Here is a 14,087-nt window from a genome sequence, read left to right as displayed (position 1 = left end):
GTCCCTCTCTCATTTCGCTCCACCTGGTGGTTTAAAGAGTGATTACGGAAATTATCTTTAAATTGTTACAGTTGGTCAGGACCTTTCTCCACAGACTGATTATAAGGGAGAGGGGGGGGGGGAGGTCTGCATTGGGTGGAATAAGTAACTGAGGCTGGAGTGAAAAGGAGACAACTCAGGTACGGAGAGGGGACGTGAAATGTAAATGGGGAACTATATGTTGTTATTCTATCTGAATGTTACAAATAGTGTGCTCTCAGTTTGTGACAAAAGATGTCTCCACTGAGACACAAGGATGTGCAGGTGCTGGAATCTTTAACAAAACAACGTGCTGCAGGAACTCAGCTGGCCAGGCAGCATCTTTGTGGGGAATGGGCAGTTGATGTTTCAGGTCAGGACCCTTCTTCAGACTGGTAGTAGAGGAGAGATTTTTGGAGGGGTAAATCATGTCAGAAAAGTTTTTTAAAAAGGATGGGTTGTAGGCGAAACAAAACTTTTCACTGTACCCCAGTTAGGGTGAATTGAAAAGACTGATATCTTAGTTTTATTAGAATGGAATAAAATCTTCCCAGGTACATGCAACTAGATACCGTGAATCTTCAGAACAGAGACATAGTCAGAGTCGTGCAGCAAGCAAACAGATCATTTGGACCAACATGCCCATGCAGACCAAGATGTCCCACCTGCCCACATTTGCCCCGTATCTCTAAACATTTCATATCCATGTACCTGTCCAAATATCTTTTTAATGTCGTTATAGTACCTGTCTCAACTACCTCTCTGGCAGACCATTATATATACTCACCACCCTCTGTGTGAAAAGGTTAACCATGAGGTTCCTATTACATTTTTCCCTCTCTTCTTAAACTTATGTCCTCTGGTTCTTGATTATCCTACTCGGGGGAAAATATTTTGTGCGTTCACCTATCTATTCTCTCATGATCTAGAAGATCATCCTGAGTCTCCTGCTCTGCAAGGATTAAAGTCTGCCCAGCCTCTCCCAATTGTCCAGGATACCTCATGATCTTATACAATTCTATAAGGTCACCCCACATCCTGTTCTCCAATGAATAAATTCATAACCTGCCCAACCTCTCTGATCTCATGATCTCCCTCGTGATCTCATACATCTCTATAAGAATATCCCTTGTCGTCCTGCGCTCCAAGAACTAAAGTCCTGGAGGAAGCAATAGATAAATAGATTCGTCAGATTTACAGGCAAGTCTTTGCCTCAGAGCTTCAAGCAGGTTAATTCAGAGACCAGTGAAATGCCAGGTGATGATTTAAATGCGTTTCTCTGTAATATTGTGACGCTGCTTCACGCACAGCTTTGCCCTGAGTTTGCTTTAAACGCTGCCTTTGCCCATCTTGCTACCACCTCACTCCTTTTTTTTTCCGCCTCTACAAACTTTTGAAACTTTGTCCAACTTTCTGCCCCCAACTTCCACCCGGAAGTTCGGCGGGCGGAAGTAGGCGGGGCGAGGGGCGGAAGGCCTGCGTGGCCGAGGGCCGGGCGATGCGCGGCGCCGGGGCCTGAGGCCCGAGGCCTGAGGCCTGGAGGTCCAGTCCGTTCCCCGGCGCTGTATGGCGGGCTTCCTCCAGCTGGCGCTCACCTGCAGCCGCCCCGCGCTCCTCGCCTACGGCAACTTCGCCAAGGTCCTGAGCCGCACCCTCATCACCTTCTTCGACCTGGCGTGGAGGCTCCGACTCAAGTTCCCCTACCTCTACCTGGTGGCCTCCATGATGCTGAACGTCCGCCTGCAGGTGGGTGGGAGGGAGAGGGGGTGACAGGTGGAGGGAGGGAGAAGGGGTGAGAGGTGGAGGAGGAGGGGGCTGGAGGGGATAAGGGAATTACTGGAGGGGTGAGAGGAGGAGGGGGTCAGAACTGGAGGGGTAAGGGGATAGATGGAGGAGACGGGTGACAGGAGGAGGGATGGAGGCAGATGAGGCAAGGGATGGAGAGTGAGAGGAGGAAGGGGTCGTAGAGGGTGAGTATGTCAATGGGATTGGGATGGGGTGAAGTCTGCATGATGGCATGGAGGATGGGATGTAAATGAGAATAGTGCATTGAGGGGAATGGTTGGGTGTCAAGGGATGTAATGTGTGGTTGGATGCCAATGTTTTTCTGACATTGAAGGGGGCAGATGGGTGGGGGGGTGTTGAGGGAATGGGATGTCAATGGGGATTTGGGCATTGAGAAGGGAGAAGTGAAGGAGGGATGGAAAGGAGGGGAGACAGGAAAAAGGTTTGGAGGAGGGATGAGAAATGGACATTGCTGAATCTGGATGCAGGGGGAGTAGTTGAGCAACAGTAAGGGATGGTGACCATGAATTGAATTTTTTCATGTTTTATTTCTTTAAAGGTTCACATTGAGATCCACTAATTAATTTGCTCGGTGTCTTTGCGTTAATTCAGTCCTGGACTGTGAAATTCACGTTTACTCATCATTCACTGCTAATTGTCAATAACCGGACTATATTCGAATATGCAGAGTGTGAATACATCGGAGGATATCATTCATAATTCAGCTCTTGTGCTTTTATCAGATGACAGCAGTGACAGAGGGAACAATGTCTGCAATTGCGAGCCAGCACTGAGCGCCTGTGTACTTTCCACACAGTCACGGGCTTTCAATGTGAAGCTTGGAGCCACTTTGTCTTTGAGAGACAGACCTGGGGTGAGAACAGAGTGTGCGCAGTCACTGTGCACTGATAGGAAAAAGCCCCTTTCTTTAAAAGGACTGCAAATTCAAAGTCGCACTCCGTCAAGAATATTCCAAACGGTGTGTGGCACTCCAAGTGAAGCCAGTGGGGAGAGAAGTCAGGATGAGCACTTTGTAAGCCTGAACACGACAACAATAAGAGACTGTCTGTGGAGAGCGAATGAAGCTTTGGAACTCCTCAGGTTACAGTGCAATCTGGGGGCGGCGTGTGTGCACTTTGCTACTTTCTGGTTGTTGGAGAGGCTGCAGTCAGAGAGGGGAGCGCTAAAAGACAAATTAAGCTTTTCATTTGCACATGGATTGAACACTGTCACAAGGTGACCTCAAACTCTGAAGAATGTGTTTCATTTTGAATAGTCCCGCATCATTCTCTGAAGAATCGGCAGACTCTGACACATTGGAGCGCAGACTTTCCGATCTACAAATCGCTGTTTTCTGATCTGAAATGTTTAATTTGCAACACAGTGGATATGCATTAAGAGCTTTTCTGCTTGATGTTCAGTGGCATGATGTAGTTAAAGGTAAATTAAAGTTATGCAGTACAGGTTCTGCGATTATGAGGTAGCCAGTTTCCCAAATGTATCTGTTTGTGCAATTTTGTAAAAAAATATCTTTGGTGAGAAGGCTGTTTAAATCTCAATATTTTTCAAGTTTGTTATAAATCATGAATACAAATCATCAATTTTGTCTTAGCAGCTCGACAGATTTATTTTAAAGATTTGTTCAATATATTTTAACATCCCAACCCTGTAAAAAAAATTGAGGTGAGTTCTGCTTTTCATTAACTTCTGGACAGCAACAGTGACTCAGTCCTCTATCACTGTGGGCAGGTTGTCTCTGCACTATCAATCTTGACCCTGAGTCAGTGGAAGGAGTTTTGAAACCCTCATGTAAGCCATTTTGGAGAGACAGGAGCTGCAGATATCGCCTGGGGATAAAGGCCTGAGATAGAAAGAGAGATTGCACAGGCCGGGACTGTTTTTCCTGGAGGAAGGAGTTCTGAATGCCTGCCTATGGCGCACATTCCTTTGAACCCTTCCTGTCCTTGTACCTACCCAAATATATTTTAAACATACAAACAAGAAACCGCAGATGCTGGTTTACAAAAGAAGACACAAAATGCTGGAGTAACTCAACATATCTGGAGAACACGGATAGGTAATGCTTCCGTTTGATGTTTCGGTCTGTAGAAGGGTCTCGACCCGAAATATCACCCCTTCCTCCTCGCCGGAGATACCTGTCCCGACCCGAAATGTAATCTCTCCATAGTCTCCAGAGATGCCGCTGTTACTCCAGTACTTTGTGAAAGCATCTACTTTAATGCGAAAAAGTATCAAAGAGAGCTTTATCTAAATGTGATAAGCCAAACGTGTGGTAAGCCAAAGGTGATCCGTTTACATCTGTCAATAAAATGAACAGAAGATAATGATGGCCTTTATATCGATGTTTCTGGAGTACAAGTTTATTTAAATTGCACCAAAAGCCGGCACCGCTCCTCAGGAAGGATATATGTACTGGTGGCCTTGGGCGAAGTGCTGAGATTTATCGGAATAAAGGCTGGAGTCCAAGGGTTAAATTACAGAGAGAGATTACACAAAGCAGCTATATTTCTTGGGTATTTGGAAAGCTAATTGTAATTGATTGGTTTTAAATATATAAACAGTAACCAATAAGGTCATGACCTTTTCCTGCTGGTTGGAGAATTGGGCAGTGGGGACAAAACCTAAACATTAGATTATATCTCTGTACAAATTGTTAGGAAATACATAAGGGTCTGTCCCACTTGGCAACTTTTTCGGTGACTGCCGGCATCATTGACTGACGTATCAAATCACAGAAATAGTCGCGGCGTGACGACACATTGACATGTGATGTTTCCTCAAGTGTCGCAACATTTTTTATGTCGCCGCTGGATTTTGAAATGTTCAAAATCTTTCGGCAACCCTGATATGTCAGTCTGACGCCGGCAGTCACTGAAAAAATCGCCAAGTGGGACAGGCCCTTTAAAAGCCACGGTAGTTTGGAATTGTGCTCAGTTACTGCCGTTTTATGTTTGTGCCATTTAAGTTGATATGATGTTCAGGCATTTGGGGGGTGGTGAGGTACATAGTATGAGGAATTAGTTTACAAATCTCTGGAGAAAACAACCATGAAATATTGTATTTCTTTAGAATTTAGTTTAGAGGTGCAGTGTGGAATCAGGCACTTTTGCCTACCAAGTCCGCACCGACCTACAATCATCCGTGCACCAGTTCTATCCTGCACACTCGGGATAATTTACAAAAGCCAATAAACTTACAAACCTGCACCACTTTAGTGTGTGACAGGAAACCAGAGCACCCAGAGGAAACCCATGTCACGGGGAGAACATACAAACTCTGTACAAACAACACTTGCAGTCAGGATCTAACCTGGGTCTCTGGCGCTGTGAGGCAGCAACTCTACCACTGTCCCACTGAGCCAGCCCATTAATTCAATTTGGAATCAAACAATAATTAAACAGGAAGAAGCTAATATACAGTGTCCTCCATAATGTTTGGGACAAAGATCCATCATTTATTTATTTGCCTCTGTACTCCACAATTTGAGATTTGTAATAGAAAAAAAATCACATGTGGTTAAAGTGCATATTGTCAGATTTTAATAAAGGCCATTTTAATGCATTTTGGTTTCGCCATGTAGAAATTACAGCAGTGTTTATACATATTCCCCCCCCATTTCAAGGCACCATAATGTTTTGGACACAGCAATGTCATGTAAATGAAAGTAGTCATGTTTAGCATTTTGTTGCATATCCTTTGCATGTGTCTATACACTTCACAATTCATTATGCTACTATCATCAGCAGTTGTATCATCAATGAAGATAAGTGAGTCAGTACCTTCAGCAGCCATACATGCCCAGGCCATAACACCTTCACCACCGTGTTTCACAGATCAAGTGGTATGCTTTGGATCTTGGACAGTTCCTTCTCTCCATACTTTGCTCTTGCCATCGCTCTGATATGTTAATCTTCATCTCATCTGTCCACAAGATCTTTTTCCAGAACTGTTCTTTTAAGTACTTCTTGGCAAACTGTAACCTGGCCATCCTATTTTTGAAGCTAACCAGTGGTTTGCATCTTGCAGTGTAGCCTCTGTATTTCTGTTCATGAAGTCTTCTGAGGTCAATGGCCATTGACAAATCCACTCCTGAAGAGTGTTTCTGATCTGTCGGATAGGTGTTTGGGGATTTTTCTTTATTATAGAGAGAATTCTTCAGTCATCAGCTGTGGAGGTCTTACTTCGCCTGCCAGTCCCTTTGCGATTAGTAAGCTCACCAGTGCTCTCTTTCTTCTTAATGATGTTCCAAATAGTTGATTTTGGTAAGCTTAAGGTTTGTCTCTAACAGTTTTATTCTTGTTTTGCAGTCTCATAATGGCTTCTTTGACTTTCATTGGCACAACTTTGATCCTCATGTTGATAAACAGCAATAAAAGTTTCCAATGGTGATGGAAAGACTGGAGGAAAGACTAGGTGCTGAGAGCTCTCTTATACCTGCATTAAGGAGGCAAATAAACACACCTGAGCAATTACAAACACCCGTGAAGCCGTGTGTCCCAAACATTATGGTGCCCTGAAATGGGGGACACTATGTATAAACACAGCTGTAATTTCTACATGGGTGGGGGGTGGGGGGGGACACTATGTATAAACACAGCTGTAATTTCTACATGGTGAAACCAAAATGTATAATATTGGCCTTTATTAAAATCTGACAATGTACACTTTAACCACATGTGATTTTCTTTTTATTACAAATCTCAAATTGTGGAGTATAGAGGCAAATAAATAAATGATGGGTCTTAGTCCCAAACATTATGGAGGACACTGTAGTACAGAAAGAACATAAACAGCAGAGGAACAGACTCTTCAGCCCACAATGTCCGAGCTGAACATGATGTCAAGTTAAACTAATTGCTGCCTGCACACATCCATATAGAAGCAAAACAGCATGGAAACGTGGCCCTTTGGCCCAAATTGTACATGTTGACCAAGATGCCCTATGTATGCTGTGTTTGGCCCATATCCCTCCATTCCTTGCATATCCATGTGACTATCTAAAAGCCGCTTAAACACCCAATTCTGATTTTTCTTCACTAGTATTTAAATCAATCTTAAGACCTTTTCTGTATTCTTTGGGGAATGAAGCAAACACTGGGTGTTCTGGTTTCCTCTCACATTCCGAAGATGTCCATAATTGACCTCTGTAAATTGCTCCTGGTGTATAGGATGTAAACCTGGGATAACGTAGAACTAGTGTACGGGTGATTGATGGTCGGCCTGGACTTGGGCTGTATTTTTAAATTAAATTTTGAGGGCAGGAGGTAATTAGATGAAGGCAAACGGCTGATGTGCCAAGCAACCTAATGTCAAGCATTGAGACGAGAGATGTTGCAAACCCATCTAGCCACTGGTGAGAGGATTAAATGGTTTGCTGATAATTTCCATGTTAATTTGGCCATCGTTTAAGTTTAGGTTTATTATTGTCATGTACCAAGGTGCAGTGAGAAGCTTTGTTTTTGCATGCTATCCGATCAAATCTGATAATACTATGCAAATACAATGAAGCCAAACTCAAGTACAATAGGTAGCGTGAAGAGAAAGATACTAATTCTCAGCATTGTAGTGTAACAGATGCGTGTTTTATTGTCATGTTCCAAAATAGAACAATGGAATTCTTTATTGCAACAGCACAACAGATATGTAAACAGCGTACTCTACGAACACCATAATAAACAAAAACTTGGAGAATTGGCTAGCTTATGGAAGGGCCGTTCAGAACTGTAATAGCAGAGGAGAAGAAGCTGTTCCTGATTCTGGTGGTGCGCACTTTGAAGCTTCTGTACCTTCTGCTGGATGGGAGCAGGGAGAAGAACGAATGGTTGGGTTGGGAGAAGTCTTTGATTGTATTGCCTGCTTTCCCGAGGCAGCGTGACATGTAGATGGAGTCAATGGGTGGGGAGTCTGGTCTGTTGTGATGGAATGTGTAATTTTGCTCTGTAATTCAAGCAGCCAACCTACATGAGATGGATGGAGAGGTAAAGGATGTGCATATACTCTGGCTCTGCCAGTGAAGCCTATATGTTCATAGATTCACACCACAAGAGAACAGGCCCTTTAATACATCGAGTTGATATTGACCAAGCACTCATTTACACTAACCCCTTTTTATTCTCCTCACATATCCATCAAATACATCCCCCTCCAGATTCAACACCTTCCAAACACATTCGGGGCAATTTACAGCAGTACAAAACCTCCTGACCGCATGTCTTTGAGATGTGGGAGGAAACTGGAGGAGAAAATGCAAACACCACGCAGACTGTGCAAACACCACACAGACTGCTGAAGGTCGGGATCGAACCAGGGTCGCCTGTGATCAGATGCACCGGATGTATGAGCAGTGCCATTGTACCTCCCTTGCATACTATAAATGGATTTATTTAAGTCACGTTTTTAGTGCATAGATGAAACCTAGTCAGTTTTTAAATTTGCCTCCTTCAATGGACATTGATGCTCTGTGTACCAGCAAACCTCATAGACTGTGTCCATCCAGAGAGTGATCAGTACCAGGCATGTCGACTGAAGCCCAACCCTGCCTTGTTCCAAAGTCCGTACAAAATCAGCCGAGTGAGAATAGATAGCTGGTTTATTTCAGTTTTTTCGCCCTCCCAGTGCGACAGTGAGGGACTATTACACTGTCAGAGAGCAAACCCTTCAAAAGAGATTCAAAGGCTTGACAGAATTAGAGGACATTACTTTTAAGGAGAGGTTGAACAAACTTGGGATTGTTTTTTCTGAAGCATTGGTGGCTTATGAGAGGCATGGAATAGACAGAACCTTTCTGCCAGGATGTAAATGGCATAAACTGGAAGGGATAGGTAGGAGGGGCAAAATTTTAAGGAGATGTGTCAGGCAAGTTTGTTTATAGTGAATGGTGGGTGCCAGGAACGCGCTGCCAGGAGTGGTGGTGGAGGCAGACACTATAGTGGCTTTTACATAGACACAACAGATATGTAAACGTGCAGTGAATGGAGGGATATAGATCACGTGCAGGCAGAGGTGATTAGTTTAACCTGAAACCATGTTCAGCACGGACATTCTGGGCTGAAGAGTCTGCTACTGTGCTATACTGTTCAGTTCAGTTTCCTGTTTTATGTTGTAAGCCCCTATCTGTTCTCTCAGGTGAATTAGGTTATCCAACAGAAGGACAGGGGCGGTGGTTATAATGAGCCTGCATTTGTCTCATAATCAGTATCACTCACAACAGATTATTGAGTTATTCTCATGTTGCTGATCTTGAAATCTTTCCTGTGGTACAACAATGCCTTGGGATGTCCTGAGATTGTGAGACGTGTTTCAGAAAGCACATATCCTTAACATATTTTTTTCCTCCGACTAATTCCATGATATATTCTGGGATTGCCAAAAATATCATGCCACTTTATCCTTTCATGAATTTCTGAGGGTTTATGAAGTGTTGTGGTGCATCATGTGATGGTATATTATTGATCTATGATCACACTGATCTGTGGTCTATGATCAGTGTATTCTATAATTAGGAGGGTCCTGACTATCCATGTCCTCCAGAGTTGCTGCCTGACACATTGAGTTCCTCCAGCACTTTTTGTTCTACACAAGATTCCAGCATCTGCAGTTCTTTGCGTCTCCTGTCTGCATTTACAATTTTTTTTTTGATTTTACTATTATGCAGGGAGCATTTTCTCTCCTTTAAATTAAAATTAACTAAACTATAATGGACTGTCAATTTTCTTTGATCTTCATAGCCAAACATTTTTGATCACAATATCTTCAACAACTTGCTCATGATTTTCATTCCAACAGAAAATTCATCAGGGAATCAGTTGTAAATCTCCTGTTCATTTCCTAAAATGTCTGGAAGTAACAAGAGAAAATGAGGGGGAGGCATTGGGAGAGCAGAGTGGGGAAAAAGTGAGGGCGAGAGCCAAAAGAATGGCAGGGGTTACTGATTGAGATATAGTATGCAGATGGGAGAGAAAAGGGCAGGAGCGATGGGGGGGTGGTTGATAAAGGAAGGACAAGAAAATGGAGTGAAAGGAAGGGGGTAAACAATCAGAGTTTGTGGAAGGGGTGCGGAGGAGAGGTTTAGGTTCATTATTGTTACGTGTACCGAGGTACAGTGAAAAGCTTTGTTTTGTATGCTGTCCAAACAGATCAGATAACACCATACATGAAGGTACATATATACTTGACTATACACAAGAGTGCACCTTTACTGAGGGTGGATAATAGTCTTCATGTTCCAATTCCAATCATTCCCCCCCCCGACGGGCATTTGTGAACAAGCTGGTATTGTACAATGCTGGCTTTTTATCTCAAATTTATTTAAAGCATTTGGTTCAAATTCTCAGTAGTCATGCTGGGATCTGAACCCATGATTTCAGTTCAGTTAGATAACAACAATGCTACTCTAGCCCTGGAGGGAGGTCTTTTGAGCGAATACGAGTCACTTGAGATTTCTCGTGGACTGTGGTTTCGATACTATTTTGTTGCTTGGTTTAGTTGCTGCCCTGTCTCTCTTTAACACAATCAAGGTTTGTATCTCACTGTGTGTATCATAGTTCATTCCACACAACTGGTTCATAGTATTCTTTAAGCTCCACATTATCCTTCTCCTGTACCCAGTCTTGGTCTAAAAGTGCTGGTATAACTTAGCGGGACAGGCAGGATCCCTGGAGAACATAGATAGGTGACGTTTGGGGTCAGGACCCTTCTGTGAGAGAGTGCCTCACTGAATTCCGTCAGAGAGAGGTGGAAACATTCTTCAAAGTAGGCGTAGCTTGAGGAGATTTCACAGTGGAGCAGTCAAAATGTAGTTAGAGAAATCAGTTAGAGAATTCTGACCCTGACAGTCCTTTCAGGTTAGCCAGAGTTTTACTTGCACCTCCTCCAACTTAATCTACTGTATCCGTTGTTGAATGTGTGGACTCTCATACATCAGCGAGACCAAACGTAGACACTGAGCAATCGTTTCGCTGTACATCTTCACTCAGTCCGCCTAGGCCTACCTGATCTCCTGGTTGCCAAACACTTTAATTCCCATTCCAATTCCCACACTGACCTTTCTGTCCTGGGCCTCCTAAATTGTCAGAGTGAAGGCCAAATGCAAATTGGAGGAACACCACCTCATATTTTGTTTGGGCAGCTTACAACCCAGCAGTATGAATATTGATTTCTCTAACTTCAAGTAACCCTTGCATCCCCTCGCTTTCCGTCCCTCCCCCACCCAAGTCATTGTACTAGTTTCAGTCGTCCTGTTGAGTCTCATTGCATCTCATTTTCACCCAGCCCACAGCTAACAATGGCCTATTTCCTTTATCATTGTCACAATTTTGCATATTTTTCATTCATTTGTTCTATATCTCTTTATATCACCATCTATATCTCTCGTTTCCCTTTCCCTGACTGAAGGAGGGTCTCGACCCAAAACGTCACTTATTCCTTTTCTCCAGAGATGCTGTCTGACCCACTGAGTTACTCCAGTTTTTTGTGTCTATCTTCGGTTTAAGCCAGCATCTGCAATTCTTTCCTGCACTGTATTTTTCTACGTTCTATGTTCAAAATGCAAGCAGTGTGCTAAAGGGCCAAATGGCTTGCTTCTGAAGTGTGTTTCCTCGGCAATGTTTAGTAACTGTGTGCACAACTTCGCCACAACACATACATCTATCTTGTCATCTCGTTTTCCTATTCACTGGTCCTGAGGGAAAACAGCAGTTCCGATAAATGGAAACAGGAGAGGACAAAAATGGATTTTGGAATACAAAACACAGGAAATAGCAACAACAGGCCGTCTCCACTAAACCAAAACCATATGTGCTAGCAATTGCTCCATTACCATTGGCAGTGTGGTCAACAACTAGGGGTCATGGCCTGTAGCAAAATAGGAGCAGAGGGGGCAAGATGAACAAGAGGAAATGTTTTTGTCTCCGCAAGAGGTTAGGATCTGGAAGGTGCTGCTAGTAAAGTGGAGACAGATTCAAATGTAGTAATATTTAAAAGGCAGCTGAATTAGTATTGATTGATTCAAATATACAACATGGAAACAGGCCATTCCACGCTGACCATCGATCACCCATTCACATTAATTCTAAGCTATCTCATATTCACATATTCACATCTCATAGTCATATCTACACCCTATACATGAGGGGCAATTTACAGTGGTCATTTAGCCACAAACCTGCATGTCTTTTGGGATGTAGGAGGAAACCGGATCACCCAGAGGAAATGCACTCGGTCACAGAGAGAACGTATAAACTCCACACAGACAGCACCTGAGGTCAGGATTGAACCCAGGTCTACCAGCCATGCCACTGTTGCCCACAGTGGAGCATAGCTGAGTATCTGAGGAGAGAAAAAAGCAACAGCGGTGAAGGGATATAGAGAACATGGAATATATAGTGCTGGTAACAGCTTGATGGGATGAATAGTCTTTTCCACGCAGTGACCTAATGCACATACTGTAGGTCTGAACGTGAAGGCCGCAAGATGGTGCCAGGAACATGGCACCTCTTGTGTACTGCCACAGTGCAAGCTATTATTCTTATACTCTTGCACTTAAATATGATTGTGCTGATAAAAAGTCTTACTGTGTGCAAAAAAGAAATGTAACTGTACCTAGGTACATGTGACAATAAAGTACCATTGAAGCAAAGATGCTTGGAATTGCTACAGCACGAACGAGGCCACTCAATATGCCAAGTCTCATAGTATACCAACCCCATCAGTCCCATTCCCCAACCCCCACAGCCCTGCTAATTACTCTTTTTCCAGTATCTGTCTAATTCCCTTTTAAAGGAGACACATAGAACAAGGATCAAGGTGCTGGAATCTTCAGCAAACCACAAAATACAAGTAACTCAGCAAGTCAGGCAGCGTCTGTGGAGGGAATGTCCAGGCGATGTTTCAGGTCTTTAGATTTAAGAAGGGACCCGATCCAAAATGTCACCTTTCCATTTTCCTCCACAGATGCTGCCTGACCTGTTGAATTACTCCAACACATTGGGTTTCTTTTTTAAAGGTTCTGATCGATCCTGTCTGACCCTTCCCCACAGCCAGTGAATTCCAGATTGTAACTAATCTAACTAAAATTATTTTTCTTCTCTCCCCTCCTGCATCTTTTGCCAAAAAATGTTTTATCTGCTAATGGAAACAACTCCTGTCTGGTAACCGTGTCTAAAGCAGTCGTGATCTTGTCCACCTTTACCAGATCTTCCCTCAAGCTGCCTTGTATGAAGGCGAGAGCAACTCCTGGTTCTTATGTTTAAGATGACAGCTGTAATTCGCTCCTCTCTGGAAAATCTCATGGAACCATTGTAAGATCAGTTAGATTTCCAATTGAGGAAAAAGGCTATTTATTTAAATGACATCGTGTTCTAAATTTCTCGTCTCAAAGGGGTAATACAACCTAAATAAACTTATTAAAGTCTAGACATTCCACTACAGCATGAAACATTAATGCTGTTCTTTTAAACTCACAATGGTCCCTTTGTAAAATCCATCATGGACAGACCTGGTTTCTTCATTACATTCCTAAGATTGTTATTCTGAACTCACAGCTCCGACAAATTAAACTAATCCAACTTTTTAATGAATGCCGTTTACAATTCGTACAACGGGAGGTTTTGGAAAGCAAACAAAATCTTTGCGAAGTTGGTTAGCAACAACCCAGAGTGCACTGCAACAATATTTATAAAAGGCCGCATTTAGAAATAAAAGTTTCTATCAAGAATGCACTCCCTATAAGCAGGTGGAGATGATTGAGTAATTCTCTGGCCACTCAGGCAATTGTCTTTATGCCTTTAGTAACTATTCTTCACTCACGGCATCCTCTCAGAGATGTTGCTGTCGTTTTTGTCAGCACTCCACTTCAGACATTATTTTTTACTGCAGGTTCTGCTATAACACGATAGTTGCATTCCTAAGAAATTTTGTGTTGTACAAAATTGTGTCATAAAAACAATTGTGTCAGTGGGTAAAAGGGAGTTAAGGACAGGAGAGATTCATATACGCAATAACAATATTATTTTTTTCACAGGATAAAAAAAAATAAAGGTTGGTTCAAAAGCTACTTTTCTTTTTATTATTGCAAGCCAAAAATATGAAACCTGTATGTTTCATTGCTTAACAGAGTATTGTAGGGCAGAATAGAAGTGACTGCTTGTGGATTTCAACAGCCATCCATGGTGAAACTGATAGAAAATGACAATGGTGTCTGATTACGGCAGGGAGGTAACATGGAAACATTTTTGTTTTCCTTAGACTGTTTTTATCCCCATGAC

The 14,087-nt window shown here is 42.9% G+C and overlaps 1 protein-coding gene across 1 annotated transcript; it reads left to right on the top strand.

Annotated features, from left to right (window-relative positions):
• The first annotated feature begins 1,325 nt into the window (after positions 1-1,325).
• Positions 1,326-4,303, top strand: LOC116985689 (small integral membrane protein 10-like protein 2A). Its single transcript, XM_033040585.1, has 2 exons — positions 1,326-1,764; positions 2,363-4,303. The coding sequence occupies exons 1-2, from the start codon at positions 1,585-1,587 to the stop codon at positions 2,381-2,383; spliced, it is 201 nt and encodes a 66-aa protein (XP_032896476.1). The 5' UTR covers positions 1,326-1,584; the 3' UTR covers positions 2,384-4,303.
• Positions 4,304-14,087: the final 9,784 nt, after the last annotated feature.

This window comes from Amblyraja radiata, chromosome 22 (assembly GCF_010909765.2).
Source record: "Amblyraja radiata isolate CabotCenter1 chromosome 22, sAmbRad1.1.pri, whole genome shotgun sequence".
In the NCBI taxonomy this organism is placed as follows: Eukaryota; Metazoa; Chordata; class Chondrichthyes; order Rajiformes; family Rajidae; genus Amblyraja; species Amblyraja radiata.
Note: the sequence above shows the minus strand (reverse complement) of the source record. Positions and strands in the feature narration are given on the sequence as shown.